Source organism: Perissodus microlepis, chromosome 14, assembly GCF_051167445.1.
Source record: "Perissodus microlepis isolate ML-2025 ecotype Zambia chromosome 14, ASM5116744v1, whole genome shotgun sequence".
NCBI classification, from domain to species: Eukaryota; Metazoa; Chordata; class Actinopteri; order Cichliformes; family Cichlidae; genus Perissodus; species Perissodus microlepis.
In genome coordinates, this window is record NC_140474.1 from 30,607,262 (window position 1) to 30,622,592 (window position 15,331).

Sequence of the window (15,331 nt, forward strand, 5' to 3'; positions counted from 1 at the left end):
GTCAGGCTGGTTTTATCACCGTGCTAGTTGTTGCTCTGGTTAAGGTTATCTTCCATTCAGATCAATGCAGAGGACACATTTGCATGGCTTGTTTTACATTATCAGCGTTCCAGCCTGTTTATTACTGAAAAACACAAGTGCAACACTGAAACCAGCCATGATTAGCAGAACAACAGTAAATCAAATTGAATGCCTATATTCCATTAATATGACACCCTTAAAACAAGAATACATAAAGGATGTAAGCAATATTACCAACAAATATAATATTTTCTCCTCATAATCTAAACTAGCAGACCTATTAATAAAAAATCTTGTACTTTCAGATCTTGTATTATCAAATATTTGGAAATTTACTTTTAGCTAGCATGAACACACAAGATTGGAATTTGCTATTCCTTATCATCCATAGAAAATATGCATAATAGCATCAGTCCTTGATGTAAAAATGTACCATCATAAGAACACAAAACATCATTGAGTATTAAGAACAAACAGGAAATCTTACTAGCCATTACAGAGCACTAAAATTACAATAATAACATTGAAAAGTGAAACACAGACTCTCTGACAAGTTGATATTGTATGTGGTCACTTTTGGATGGTAAACCCTCATATTTGCAGGGTCCTCTAGCAAATACATTATTTGCACATTAAACAGATTTGTGCCACTGATCCAAAAAACACTAATTTTATTTAAAAAAAATATGAAAGTTGTATAAATGTTAGTTGACCACTAAATAACGGCTATAAGTATAACTCACAATGTGTAAATATTACACAGTGCTGGCCATCCATTCATTCTGTGGTCACTCCTTGGACTTTTAAAGAACATGGGAGTCACATGTCGCAACATGTCTATATTTTGCATAGATTAGGGATGTAACAAAAACGAATTATTTATAATATTATTTTATTATAACCATGTCATAACCGTATGAGTGGTTTTGTAAACTACGTCAGATCTTATAAAACCTGATGTGTAATAAGATATTACATTACAAAATGTTTTAAAGCATATCGAAAGAAAACTGCATGATTAATTTGCGGCACAACTCTTGAAGTACCTCAGCAAACTTCCTGTTGTTGCTTTTACTTTCTACCCTCCATAGTCTTATCTTATCTTATTTCACCTACACAAACTGCACTAGAGGAAACTGTGAATGTTGTGCTTGGGTGCAATTTTTCATTAAACACACTCCTCATAGTAGCCATCCCTCAAGACTTTCTCGATTTGAAGCAATGCATTATCAGGGATTGTAACATCGTGTCCTTTTATTGAATTAGTTGCAATTGTACATATCTATTCATATAATATTGCATTGTGGATAAAGAGCATCTAGCAGCAGTTTAGTTTAAATGAAAAGCTCTTCTTGTTAAACAGTTCCCCTCAGTTATATTTTTGTTTCTTATTTGTAATCCATAGAATTTTAGGTCAAACACTTATTTATACTTTGACTTTCTTGCTAAGGAAGTTTAATGTTGATAAGTGAACGTGTGTTTGGTTTTTCAAGCTTGGTTCATATCTGAATGTAATGACAGTTTTTCTCTGAACACTGATTAACGATTTCTGTTAAAGGAAGTGGGGTGGAAGGAATCACACAACTAGCAATGTTTACAGTTAGCCCTAGACAGGAGATGTAACATATATATTTAATTCATAATAACCATTAATGTGAGCCAGATCTTAACTATCTGAGATAGTTAAGATATATTTATTTGAGGTATAACAACATTTGGATTTAATTATAGCATACACCACACAGAAAAACTCAATTTACGTCATCAACCACAACTCTTGAGATGAGTCTACAAATTTCCTGTGCCACTTCATTTCAATTTACCCTTAAAGACTTTCCTCAACGCACCTCACACAGATAAACGGCACTGAGAGGAACTTTGAATGCTCAGCTATAATACTTCATAAAGAACAGAAAAATCTCTTCTGTGATCATGAACACGTCAGTCATCACTACAGAGGACAGGGTTTACACTGGGGTCTTTGGCTGCATTATGGTGATAGGTCTGCCTCTCAACGCAGCATCACTGTGGATTCTTCTTCGCCGTCACAGCCTCCAATCACCCAACGCTGTCTTCATGGTCAACCTGGCAGTATCAGACCTGCTGGTCATCATCTCTTTGCCCATGAGGATCTACTTTCACGCCACCCGCAGATGGCCTCTGAGCAACATAATGTGCCAATTCATCACAATGCTCTTTCGCAACAACCTCCGCTCCAGCGCCTTCTTCATTACTTTCATCAGCGTGGACAGACTTCTGGCTGTGGTTTATCCTCTGAGGTCACGTCATCTTCGAACTTCATCCAATGCCTGGAAAGGAGCAGCAGTAGTCTGGCTATTTATTCTGATAATGAATGTCCCAAGGTTTATGGACTTAAAACATTTTAAAAACAGAAACAATACCACTTGTTTTGGAACTCTTGGTTCTATGAGTGAAACACAATCAGCAGTTATTTATTTGTATATGGTGTTAATCGTCACAATGCTAGCAGTCAACATTATTTGCACCGTTATGGTGTCTTGGACTTTATGCAACCGTCCCAGTGACACTGCAAAGATCAACAACAAGGTGAATGTAATGCTGATTTTTGCCATGAACTTGGTTTTATTCACTATCTGTTTCTTGCCTGTGCAAATAGGTTTAGCCACAAAAAGTTTTACCTATTTAGCCCCACTTGTATGTCTTGCTGCTGTGAACTGCTGTTTGGATCCTCTGTTGTATTACTTTTCTTTTGACTCCTTTTGGAAGAAAAAGGAAGATGCAACGAAGGGAGGAGAAATGTAGATGCTAGACATGATATTTTTGATGTGATATTTTCTTTTTGACATGAATTTTTTCTTCTTTTTTTTTTTGGTGAACTAACTTGTTATTGCACAAAATGCTTATTTAGTTCAAGCATATTTTCTGAATTCCTAAATTCTGAAACTGAGCTTATTGTACTATTGTGTGTCTTTTGACTTGCCTCTCTCTGCTTTCTTGTCTTTCCACTCACCCCAAAATGATTTGTGGCAGATGGCTGCCCTCCCTGACCCTGGGTTTGTAAGAGGTTTCTTCCTGTTAGAAAGGGACTTTTTTCTACCCACTGTTACCACAGGTTTGATCAGAGTCATGGAATTTTGGGGGTTTCATTCTAATATTATTTTATAATATAAAGCACCTTTGGGTGACTGTCATTGTGAATTGGTGCTATATAAATAAAATCGAACAACATTTTCACCAGTAACTCAACAATAATTGTCAGTTAAATGTACTTGTGAAGCTTAGGCAGTGGGATACATAGAGAAAAGACTTGTTAGCCTCACAGTTTCATAAAACTATTCTTTAAATTTAAAGCTTGAGGACTGTAGCTGATTTATTGTACATCATGTACACTTGACGACTGAGGAAACAACCGGTCTTTATCTGCTGGAGAGTTTAAAAAAGACCTCCAGAAGTCCATACCGCAGAACAAGATACTGTCAAGCACGTAAAACAAACCACATTGTAACTGAAACTTTTTAACTCTTCACACACTGTTCATCACAATGCTCTTTAACAACATCCTCTCAGTGGCAACTTCATCCCTGTCATCAGCTTGGAACGTCTGATGGCTGTGGTTTTTCCTTTGACGCCATGCCATCTCAGCCCCTAATCCTGTACCTGAAAAGGATTTGCGCTCGTCTGGCTCATTTTGATGGTGGAGAAACTCCAGACGATGTGAGGTTTTGAAAGCGTTTGAACAATCTTGAATTTCTCAAGGCTCTAAGAGTCATAAAAAGATTAATCTGCATCATCAAAGCTTTAAATAGCAAAATAATCTAGGCTGTTTTATGAGAATTCATTCACTTTTTGCTAATTATTTGTAACATTTTATGAAATACGCTTATTTGTGAAAAACAGGAAGTCTCAAGTTTACATGTCTCTATGCAAAATCCAAATCGAGAGCTCATAACACAACTACTGGGGAAAAAAAGGAAATAGCTGGCTCCGTAACTGTGGAAACACTTTTGTGCGTTGGTGTAGACCTGCAGCCTGTTTGGTTTGTCTTTTTCACGGTAAAACTAGTTTATAGCTGTAAAATAGTAAAAAACATTGTAAAAATTTGCAACTGGTTTTAATGCTACCTGTTTTTCATTCGGAGTTGGGAAAAATACAGCTTTTACAGTTAACCTAGGCTCAGGTGTTAATAGTATTGGTTCTAAATGTTGTCAGATTGTATAAAAAAGTGTGTTTGTTATTTGTCAAACAAGATATTTCATTTAAAAATGTTATAACTATTAACGTCAGTGGCCACGATCGAATTGCACCACCAGATTTCCTGTTGCAATATTTCACACTCCCTAGTCTAATCTACCCTCACGTCACACAGATAATCATCAAAGAGTGGAAGGTTTGCTGCTCAGCTGCAATTCAGTTAATAAAGGAGGCAGAAACTTCATCATGAACGCATCAAATGTCACTACAGAGGACAGGGTTTACGCTGGGGTCTTTGGCTGCATTATGGTGATAGGTCTGCCTCTCAACGCAGTCGCACTGTGGATTCTTCTTCGCCACCACAGCCTCCAATCGCCCAACGCTGTCTTCATGGTCAACCTGGCAGTATCAGACCTGCTGGTCATCATCTCTTTGCCCATGAGGATCTACTTTCACGCCACCCGCAGATGGCCTCTGAGCAATATGGTGTGCCAATTCATCACAATGCTTTTTCGCAACAACCTCCGCTCCAGCGCCTTCTTCATTACTTTCATCAGCGTGGACAGACTTCTGGCTGTGGTTTATCCTCTGAGGTCACGCCATCTTCGAACTTCATCCAATGCCTGGAAAGGAGCAGCAGTGGTCTGGCTATTTGTGCTGGTATTGAATGTTCCAGAGACTTTGGACTTTCTAAAAAATGAGAACCACAGTGGATGTTTTGATTTCAGTCATAAAAGGAAACCAGGTTTAACTAAAGGTATAGCATTTGTATATCTTGTGTTAATAGTCACAATGCTAGCAGTCAACATTGTGTGCACCGTTATGGTGTCTTGGGTACTGCACAGACATCTCAGTGACTCTGCGATCAACAACAAGATGAACGTAATGCTGATATTTGTCACGAACTTGGTTTTGTTTACTATCTGTTTCCTACCTTTGTCAATAGGTGTAGTTACAGTTAAACCTACTGAATTAAAGCCATTGATATGTCTTAGTGCTGTGAACTGTTGTCTAGATCCATTCTTATATTACTTTTCCTTTGATGGCTTCTGGAAGAAAAAAGAAGATGCGGATCCGCCAAGAGAGCAGTAACCTTAGGACATGCTATTTCAACTTATAATTCAAGTCATATTATGGTTTTCCAATTTTCCAAAAAAAGTGATTGTGTGTACATATATATATATATATATATATATATATATATATATATATATATATATATATATATATATATATGTGTGTATATATATATATATATATATATATATATATGTGTGTGTATATGTATATATATACATATACATATATAAAACCATAAATATAAAGCATCTTGCAGCAGTGAACAAAAATTGATAAGACCTACTTGTTAAACAGTTTATTATTGAGTTTATTACAAGTTCTACTATGAAATTTGATCCCTGGCTTTTTATTCCTTAATAACCATTCGTGTCAATTATTTCTAAACTTTGTTTGATCTTATAAAACTATGTTTGTTTTTTGTATAAGAAGATATTAATTAATAAAAAATTCTAAACCATGTGAAAAACAAATTGTTTTATTCTTTTACGTAAGTGATACGACTGTTAGATTGTATCAATACATTTCCTGTTGCAATACTTGACTTTTTAACCTCTCCAGTCATCTCACTTGACACAGCTAAAGACCACAGAGATACATGTGTGAGTGTTGTGCTCAGCTGCAGTTTTAATCAAGGGTATGTATACATTTCTTTTATCGCCATGAGCACATTAAACATTAACTATGGCCACACAGGTTTATGCTGGGGCAATCTGATTTTTTCGGACCTGCTGTTGATCATTATCATCTCTTACTTTCATCTTGCCATAATTCATATCCTAATGAGTAGAGTTGTTAATCACAGCTGGTATGTCATGTGTTGCATTTGAAAACAGCAAACTTAATTTACGTCAGCAACCACAACCAGAGTTTCCTGTTCCATACTAGCTCCCCTCACGTCACACAAATGAACAGCACAGAAGGACATGTTCGCTGGTTGGCTGCAATACTTCATGAAGGACCAAAAAGAACGTCTTTTCTCATCATGAACACATCAAACAGCACCACAGAAGACGAACTGGTTTACGCTGGGGTCTTTGGCTGCGTGATGGTGATAGGTCTACCTCTCAATGCAGTCGCACTGTGGATTCTTCTTCGCCGCCACAGCCTTAAATCACCCCACGCTGTCTTCATGGTCAACCTGGCATTCTCAGACCTGCTACTCATCATCTCTTTACCCATGAGGATCTACTTTCATGCCACAGGCACCTGGCCTCTGAGCAATATGGCGTGCCTCATCATTACAATGCTCTTTCGTGACAACATCCGTTCCAGTGCTATGTTTATCACCTTCATCAGTGTGGACAGATTGCTGGCTGTGGTTTATCCTCTGAGGTCACGCCATTTAAGAACCTCGTCCAATGCCTGGAAAGGAGCAGCATTCGTCTGGAGTTTTATGCTGGTGGTGAATATCCCAGAGAGTTTGGACTTTCTAGAACATTTGCAGGACCACACTCAACCTACCTGTTTTAAATCTTATGACTCTTACGAGCTTTTATTGAGTAAAACTCGATTAGCAGTTATTTACCTTCAGATTGTGTTACTGGTCACAATGCTAACAGTCAACATTGTTTGCACCGTTATGGTGTCTTGGACTCTGCACAGACATCTCAGTGACTCTGCAAAGGTCAGCAACAAGATGAAAGTTATGCTGATCTTTGTCATGAACTTGGTTTTGTTTGCCATGTTCTTACCTGTGCCTATAGGAATGGCTGCACATGGCAAAGAAATCATGCCGCTGGTGTGTCTTACTGTTTCTAACTGCTGTCTGGATCCTCTGTTGTATTACTTTTCTTTTGACTCCTTCTGGAAGAAAAACGAGAACTGTAGATAAAAGACCTGCTATTTCCAAAAGTTGGTATTAGATTTACAATGGGATCTATATTTTTTAAGAGGAACAACGCGTTTGTTCACAAACTTTTCTGTAGTTCAACAATTTGTATGGCTTCACCAATAAACCAACATTAACATGTTTGTGAAGCTTTGCGTGTGAGACAGATGGTGAAAAGGCTAGTTGAAGTAGTGGTTTCGTGTTTTAGACCTATGCTGCAGCATGACAGCGTCAACCACCAAAAGAATGGTTGCTGTACTAGAAACTGAAGCTTAAAAAAGACAGCTGCAAAGCTTTTTTTAGTTTACACATTCAAGAGGTTACTTGTTGTCAGCTTAAGAACTTCAAGCAATATCCTTTGTTAATTTTTTCACATTTAGTTTGACTATTTGGATCTATTCATGTACAAAGTTTAGTGCGCTTCTGTTATTTTTCTCCTAAAGCCTTCTCCTGGATGATTTTTCTAAAAAAGAAAACAAAAACAAAAACAAAACTAACTGCTTGTCTTTCTCAAATAGTTGAAAAAGACAGTGTGAGAAAAGGGTTTTGATTGAGAGCCTATTTTACATTTTGCTCATTGTTCAGTTGAGGAAGCAGACTGTTTTCATCTGCTGGAGAGCTAAAGAAAAAAAAACTCATGGTTTGTCCTCCGGAAGTCACTGCTGCAGTACAAGATACAGTAGGGCACAGGTTACAAACCACATTTTAACAGAAATGTTTCAACTTTTCATTGCAAGGCTTATTCAATACAACATCGTCTCCTATGCTGCCTTTAGCAGCTTGCAACATCTGCTCGCTGTGGTTTATTCTCTGAGGTCAACTTCAAACCTATTTCTGTGTCTGAAATGGAGCTGCACACGCCTGGCTGATCTTGCTGGTGGGGAAAATCACAGAGGGTGTGAGGTTTCGAAAGCAGTTAAGCAATTTTGAACTTTCTCAGGGTATTAAGCATCATGAACAGATTCTTGCTGCAACATCAAAGTGTCATAATTTGGCTGTGGAGTGGGCCCACGTGCAGGACATATTGCTGATGCTAACCTAAACTGATACTAACTCAGGGAAGTAAGAAATCGGGAACTTAGAAACTAAGGAACTACGAGGAAAATGGGGAACACACAAGGCAAATGACACACAGCATTAAGGGACAACATGACAAAGAATTGAGGAGAATTTAGAGCGTAAATACACACGGGGTCACAAAGCAGAGTGGATTCACCTGGGGAACACAGCTTGGCAGAATCTAACTAGTGTGACAAGGGAAAGCAAAAATTAAACATGACACACATGAGACGGGGGACTGTCAAAACAGAACAGGAAACATAATACTGAGACAGAGACAAAGACACAGACACAGACGAGACCAGAAAACAACAGAGAGAGATTATTATTGACAGAGAGACATAGGACACAACTGGGGAACAAACAGAGATCACAAAGAGAACTAACAAAATTATAATAAACAAAAGCTAGAAAAGGCACAAAAACACTAAAGTTTGTGCCTGAGGCAAAAAAAAAAAACCCTAACCCAAAACTACCATCAGAAGACTAAAGACCTAAATATAAATCATTTCTCAAAACAAATCATTAACTCAAAAGAAAAACTCAAAACCGTGGATCCAGGACCTAAGGACCCTGACACAAAGTTTCAAACGCAAAAAAACCAAACAATCCAGGCTGTTTTATTCAGTATTCAAGCACTAATTAGTACATTCACTAATAATTTAAAACATTTTAGGAAATAAGCTTACTTGAGACAAACATGATGTCTTAAGTTCAAATTTTTATGGCAAATACAAATACAGAAGCATAAATATGGTACAAAAACTGGAATAGGAGAGACACCCATTTAGTATTAAATGTAAAAATGATCTAAATGTTTGGCCCTGTGGGAAACGTGTTAGTTTTCTTGCAGAACCACAGCATGGGTTGGTTTGTTTTTTTCTACTTGCTGCTAAAAAAAACAGAAGAGTCAAACTCAGCACCTTCTTGTTGTGAGGTAACGGTGCTAACCACTGTGTCACCGTACCCCCCCCACAAAATATACAAACAATTTTTAATATGCAATATGAACTTGACTGTTAATCGGCTTATATCACCATAAATAACCATAGTAAAATTTCCATAATTGATAACCTGTTGCAATAAGCCAGCCACAGACTGACCCACACAGGTGTGCACACGGGCATATGCTGTTCATAGACACAAACTACACCTATCTTGGCTGCTACCTCAAAGCACATTGTGCGCTATCGGTCCTGCGTGCTGCACAACAACATTCAATATTTAGTATTTACTGTTATTCCCATATGGAAAAGAAATAGAAAAAACTTGCATAAGATTTGGCTTACTTCATATAGTGAATCATATAAGGCTTATATGATTTACTCATGAAAGTGGCCACTTTCTCATTACTTTCATATATAGTTTTAGTAAGTATCCAAAACATACAAGTTTCATTTATATAATTGTTCAAGGGATCTTATATCTGTTTTCACTCTTGTATGCTTTTCATACAAGTTTCAAGCAAGACAGATACAAACTTCATAAGATTTATATATATCTTTTCCATATGGGTTTACATTTAGCTAGATTAATGCGATGGTGTCGCGTTTATTATGTTGCTCTCTTTTTTGCTTGTTTCCTCTTTTTCTCCTTTTTTTCCTCTCTCAACAGGTGATCCAGGAGATTTTTGTCTTTTTAAGTGCCCTTTCTCACTGTCCCTCTTCCTCTCTGTCCCCCCCCCCCAAAAAAACAAACAAACAAACAAACAAACAAACAAACAAACAAACAAACAAATGCTGAGTCTACAAGAGTTTCTCTGAACTGGTGTTCAGAAGTTAGTCTTCTACACAGTGCAAGATGTGACCTTTGTTGATGGGGTGTAAGAGGCTACTGGGATCCCTGGAGGCAGCCTGTTCATTAGTGATGTGTCGGTCGCGAACGGAGCTGGTTCTTTGAAGTGAACGACGCCAGCCGTGTTTTTTTTTTCTTTCTCTCACTCTCTCTCTCGCACTTTTTTCCCGCTTCACTCCGCATGCAAGCCTTGTGTTTTGCACTGGGCAGAGGGGGGAGGGGCGGTAGTTACACTCGCAGTAGCACAGGAACAGAGCAGGAGGGAGAGACAGAGAAAGAGAGCCAGGAACAACAACGTCACATTAGAAAGGCATAGTAATCATCCACAACTATTTTCACTTGCAGATGATAAAGGATTCAGGAAGTTTATTCATGCAGGCCCATATGACAGAGAATATGTATCTTCTTTTTGTTTTCATATTTTAATTTATATTTAATTGTGTTGTGGTTTGCAGTGTTTTGTGTTGTTTCACTTTAAATTTGTTTAAAAGGAAAAAGCTGAAAATTTAAATAGTTAAAAGGTGAAATGTGAATAGTTGTATTATATGATTTATTTATTACATTTTATGTGGAGTGAATAAATAAAAGTATATTTATGGTGGCCCCTAGAGACAAAGCACCTAAAAACTCCAAAACACGTAAAAACTGCATAGCACATACAAAAAAAACACGTACAAAAGACAACAGAAGTGCTCCAGGATGCTAGGCGCAGTGTTGAGCTTTTGTTACCTAGTGGCTACACAAGCCAGCAAGTACCAACGACCGGATTTGGTGTGTGGTAGTAACAGGTAAACATTTTTTTTAAATTATTTGAATATATATGAGTGCTTGTGTATAAATACACAAACAATACACATATGCTTTCAATTGTGTAATTTAAGTGATCTAGGTAGCTCTGTTTTGGAAGTTCAGTTAATACTAGAAATGTGTTTTGGAGTTTGTATGTGTTTTGTCTCTAGGGGCCACCGCATATATTTATATATAAACATATATAAATAAAACTACTTTTTTTTTTTTACATTAGTAATTCCTTTTATGCATAATTTTATATTATTGTTAATAATAAATTAATTAAAGCAACAAAACAACCTGAAGAGCCGGTTCGGAGCCGAAAGAGCCGGCTCGTTTTAGTGAGCCGAGCCGAAAGAGCCGGTTCTCTAAAAAGAGCCGGAAATCCCATCACTACTGTTCATGGTGAGGAAATCTTTTTTGCCTGAGGTTCTTTGTTAGCAGGCCATCAATGGCACCCTTCATAGGCTGCGTCCACTGAGAATGCTCGAAAACATGTATTAGACATCCTGCCTGTAAACACACACGAGGGACAGGGGGATATCTTGGGACTGCAGTTCCGAGAGGCAGCATTTCCAGAGTGTCTGCATGTGACATAAGACTAGCTCCTTGGTCTGACCTGTCACTGTCACTGCTTTAACTCTGTGTTAAGCAGGAGATCAAGAACTGTGGGAAGCTTTACTTCAGACTGCTTCAGGTTTTCCGATGCAATGGAAATTCCAGCAGTACACCCTAGTCGTGCCCTGCAACCAGGGGCGATTCTAGGATCAGAGCTTTGGGGGTGCTGAGCACCCAGAGAGCTGCCCAGCCAGGCAAGATAAACTTTACTCGTCACGATGAGACTTCTTCCCTGTCTCTGTCAGTCCCTGCATCCTTAAATGTCTCCAGTTGTCCTGAGTTCCCTCTGAGTGTCTCCTTGGTGCATTTAGACCCCTGTTCCTCCCTGTCCTCGTCGTCTTTTGTCTTCATCTCCATTATCAGTCATCATAATTTTACCCTCTCTGTGCAAATCTGCAAATTTCTTTATTAAATCATAAGATTCTTAAATTTATCAAGTCTCTCTGTGCCTGGGTCCTCGTCACAAAACATGACATCATTGTTTTGTACATTTTAACACAATTGAATCCCCACAGTTGTGAAAGAAAAGCAAAACACTTTTTTAAAGTATGTAACAAAACCATCAAATCAGATAAAGGTTATTTAAATGCTGCAAATGAAGAATGGATTGGAATTTTAAAAAAAAAAAACATATCCTAACCTTAATTACTGGGGGAAAATGATGCTCATAGTAAATGAGAAGTAAACTGAGTGCATTTTTTGGACAGAGGTTCACTTTTAATGTGTATGTATAATACAATACAGATATATAAAAATACACTCCAAAAATAGAGTCCTTGAAATGTACAAATGTACAAAATATTGATAAACAATTATAAAAATGGAGACAACTTTGCCTATGGTACAATGTATGAAAAGATCTTTACTGCAGATACTACTATGGCTCTGCAGATTTTTTTCTTTTATTTTAACCTATGTGGCCTCACCTTGAGGTTGGCAAATCTGTCTATCACATTTGGTGGTCAAGTCTCTCAAGCAGTTTAACAGTTTCTGTTTTGCCTGTCACTGTTCCCTCTCTGTTTCCTTACCTGGTTCTTCCTAACCTTGTACTTTCTCCTCACGTTCCCCTCTTTCCTCTCTCCCTCTTTGGACTGATAATCGTACACAAATAGATTGTATTCAATAAGATAAAAAAATTTACATTAATATGAAAAAAAATATTATTAAGATCACTAATAAAAAAAAGTCCTCTCTCGGTGTACTTTCAACCAAAAGGCAAATAACCAAACCACATGTACATCTAATAAAAGATATAAATATTGAAACACTGATCCAACATTATCCTTTATTGACGGATCATTTGTTCTTACACTTTTACCTGAATGTGGCTCCTGGGTTTAATATCGGCACATATGACAAAATAAGCAGCTTCTCTCATTCCATTTCAAACAGGACAGTGGCAACAACAGTAGGCTGCTGACAATTTTAAGTTTTAGATTTTAAATAGGCTGTATAAATTTCAATGGGAGCAACAGGGGGTCAAATGTCGCTGATTTTACTACAGAACAGGACGGATTGTAAGGTAGCAAATATTGTCGGAAAACAAGTTTTCAACACTGCAGGTTACCTGGGTGTAATGTTTTTCAGCTAAAAAGAAACAGGGTCTGACTCCTACCTAACTGTATAAAGAGTAACTGAAGGTTAAATGCAGCTAATATGTCCTGTTTTAAGCCAGGCACTTACACCTCCGCTCTGCTGTGTCTCAGCCACCATCACTCTGGCACCAAGGGCGCTAGAGCCAGAGTAGGGGAGAGGCGAGCTGGAACAAACCATTTTGGGAGGGGGTGGGATATCTGTACTTTTGTTGTTAAAATGTTACGTCTCAACCAAGTACTGTATGCTTTTTACATTTTTTGTAGTGTGTCACACAAACAGCAAATATTTTCAGAGAAGTAAGAAATCTTTCGGGGTGCTTTGATTCATTTTTGGGGGTGCTTCAGCACCCCCAAAAATGGGCTAAAATCGCCCCTGCCTGCAACTAAGAAAGATCTGTGGAAACACGAGTGCTTCTGGTCCATTTTGCCTGGAAATGGAAGCCCTCCTGCTATCAAACATGTCAATACGCTGAGATTTGTTTTAAACCAGTCATTTTTACAGGCGATCCAAATACCAGTAAGTAGTCCACACTAAAAAATGCTGGGTTAAAAATGACCCAATTTGTAACCCAACGCTGGATCAAATATGGACCGAGCCAATGCTGGGTTGTTTCAACTTAACAGGGTTGGGTTACTGGTTTGACCCAGCACATTGGGTTAGGATAACTATCCAAAAATTGGATTAAATTGACCAATGTTTAAAGTTGAGGTTACCAAAAATTGAGTCGAAACTCAGAACCCATCACAAGGGTTATATTACCATTAACGTTTGGGTTAAGATTCCTACTTAGTATAAAATTCAGCATATAAAAACTAGATTCAAAACAGATTTTCTCAAAAAATCTTTTTATTGCCATATGATACATAGAACATAGACAGCAAAATTCATAAAAAAATATATCATTGAAAGCAAAAAGCAAGTAACAAAAAAGTAATTAATTCATTATATTATATCCATTACTTCAAATCAGTCTTTGGTTACAGCACATACACATGTTAACACACATAAAGACATGCTTTGTGAAGTCAGCTCTGTTTTTAGAACAAATTACATTTAAAAACTCTTAAATTGATGATTTTTTTCATCCCCCAATGTTTAGGATTTTTAATTGTTGTTGTGTATCCATTGAAGTGTAGATACTTACATATCCGGTGCTACGGCAGTCCTTTAAACATTGATGATGCCAAAGTTGCCTTTATTCCTGAAGTTGGGCTGCAAGAAAAAACAGTTGCATTTCATAAAATTGGATAAACAAAAACTTTACTTTTCTGTAGATTTCTTGTAAAATAAACAAATGCCAAGAGCAGAAGCTTTGGAAAAAAAAAAGAAATCCAACATTTAGACTGATCCTCTTTGTTTTCATCACACAGCACACACACTTAAGGAACTGCCACTGTCCAGCCACCTGTTCCTGCTGTAGGGACCGAGGGGCCCGTCCGGCCGTCATCTGTTGTTCTCACTGGGGGTTCTGGAGAACCGCTCCAGCCGTCTTCCGTCTCTGCTGAAGGGTCTGAGGGGCCCGTTCAGCCTTCTGTCTCTGCTGGAAGGTCCGGAAGGGCTATCCAGCCTTCGTCGCCTGCAGCACCACCACCTGCGGCTTCCTCGCCGTCGCCTACAGCGCCACCTCCTGCAGTTTCCACACTGCCGCCTGCAGTGCCACCACCAATTCCGTCGCCTGCGGTTGCCGTGCTGCCATCTGGTCCTGCTTCGTCTCTGCCTGAGGCCTCCGCACGGGCTGATTCCGCTTCGTCTGCACCAGAGGTCTCGGCGCCACCTCGTCCTGTCCGGCCTGCACGTCCTCGTCCTGTCCAGCCTGCACGTCCTCGTCCTGTCCAGCCTGCTCATCCTCGTCCTGTCCGGCCACTTTCCAGGCCGTTGGCTGGACATCATCGCTGTCGCGGCCAGCCTTCAGACCTGCTCCGTCACGGTCGCTGGCTTCGCGGTTGGCCTCTTGAACTGTTTTTTGGACTTTTGTGTTGTCGACCTCCGGGCCGGACCCCTGAACTGCCTGGTTCTGGACTCTTGGGCCATCAACCTCCCAGCTGGCCCCCTGAACTGCCCAGGTTTGGACTGTTGTGCCGTCAGCCTCCGGGCCGGCCCCCTGAACTTTTTTGGGACTGTTTTCCTGGCCGCCTGCGCCTGTCGTGAGTCTGTTTTTGTTTGGTTTTTTTGTTTCCTAGGCTCCTCTGCTGTTGCCCTCCGGGGCTTCCATACTCTTAGGGTACCTGGGTCGTTGACCCAGTGGTTTCAGGTTTGTACCTTGTAACATTGGACCCGATAAACATACGCTGGAGCGAATATGATGACAGCAGAACTTTTTATTTGACACTGTGGTTTTTGTATTGTTCACTGGGACACAGACACTCCCGCTCT

The 15,331-nt window shown here is 38.9% G+C and overlaps 3 protein-coding genes across 3 annotated transcripts; all 3 read left to right on the top strand.

Moving 5' to 3' along the window:
- The first annotated feature begins 1,862 nt into the window (after positions 1–1,862).
- LOC146374200 (lysophosphatidic acid receptor 6-like) lies at positions 1,863–4,140 on the top strand. The gene has a single exon (XM_084951127.1). The coding sequence runs from the start codon at positions 1,954–1,956 to the stop codon at positions 2,803–2,805; it is 852 nt and encodes a 283-aa protein (XP_084807253.1). The 5' UTR covers positions 1,863–1,953; the 3' UTR covers positions 2,806–4,140.
- Positions 4,141–4,252: 112 nt separating this feature from the next.
- LOC146374201 (lysophosphatidic acid receptor 6-like) lies at positions 4,253–5,357 on the top strand. The gene has a single exon (XM_084951310.1). The coding sequence runs from the start codon at positions 4,441–4,443 to the stop codon at positions 5,284–5,286; it is 846 nt and encodes a 281-aa protein (XP_084807436.1). The 5' UTR covers positions 4,253–4,440; the 3' UTR covers positions 5,287–5,357.
- Positions 5,358–5,784: 427 nt separating this feature from the next.
- Positions 5,785–8,533, top strand: LOC146374202 (lysophosphatidic acid receptor 6-like). The gene has a single exon (XM_084951115.1). The coding sequence runs from the start codon at positions 6,179–6,181 to the stop codon at positions 7,103–7,105; it is 927 nt and encodes a 308-aa protein (XP_084807241.1). The 5' UTR covers positions 5,785–6,178; the 3' UTR covers positions 7,106–8,533.
- The last annotated feature ends 6,798 nt before the right edge of the window (positions 8,534–15,331 follow it).

What these genes read in the sequence shown, in the direction of transcription:
- LOC146374200 (XM_084951127.1), top strand. Translation starts at nt 1,954, where the DNA reads ATGAACACGTCAGTCATCACTACAGAGGACAGGGTTTACACTGGGGTC.
- LOC146374202 (XM_084951115.1), top strand. Translation starts at nt 6,179, where the DNA reads ATGAACAGCACAGAAGGACATGTTCGCTGGTTGGCTGCAATACTTCAT.
- LOC146374201 (XM_084951310.1), top strand. Translation starts at nt 4,441, where the DNA reads ATGAACGCATCAAATGTCACTACAGAGGACAGGGTTTACGCTGGGGTC.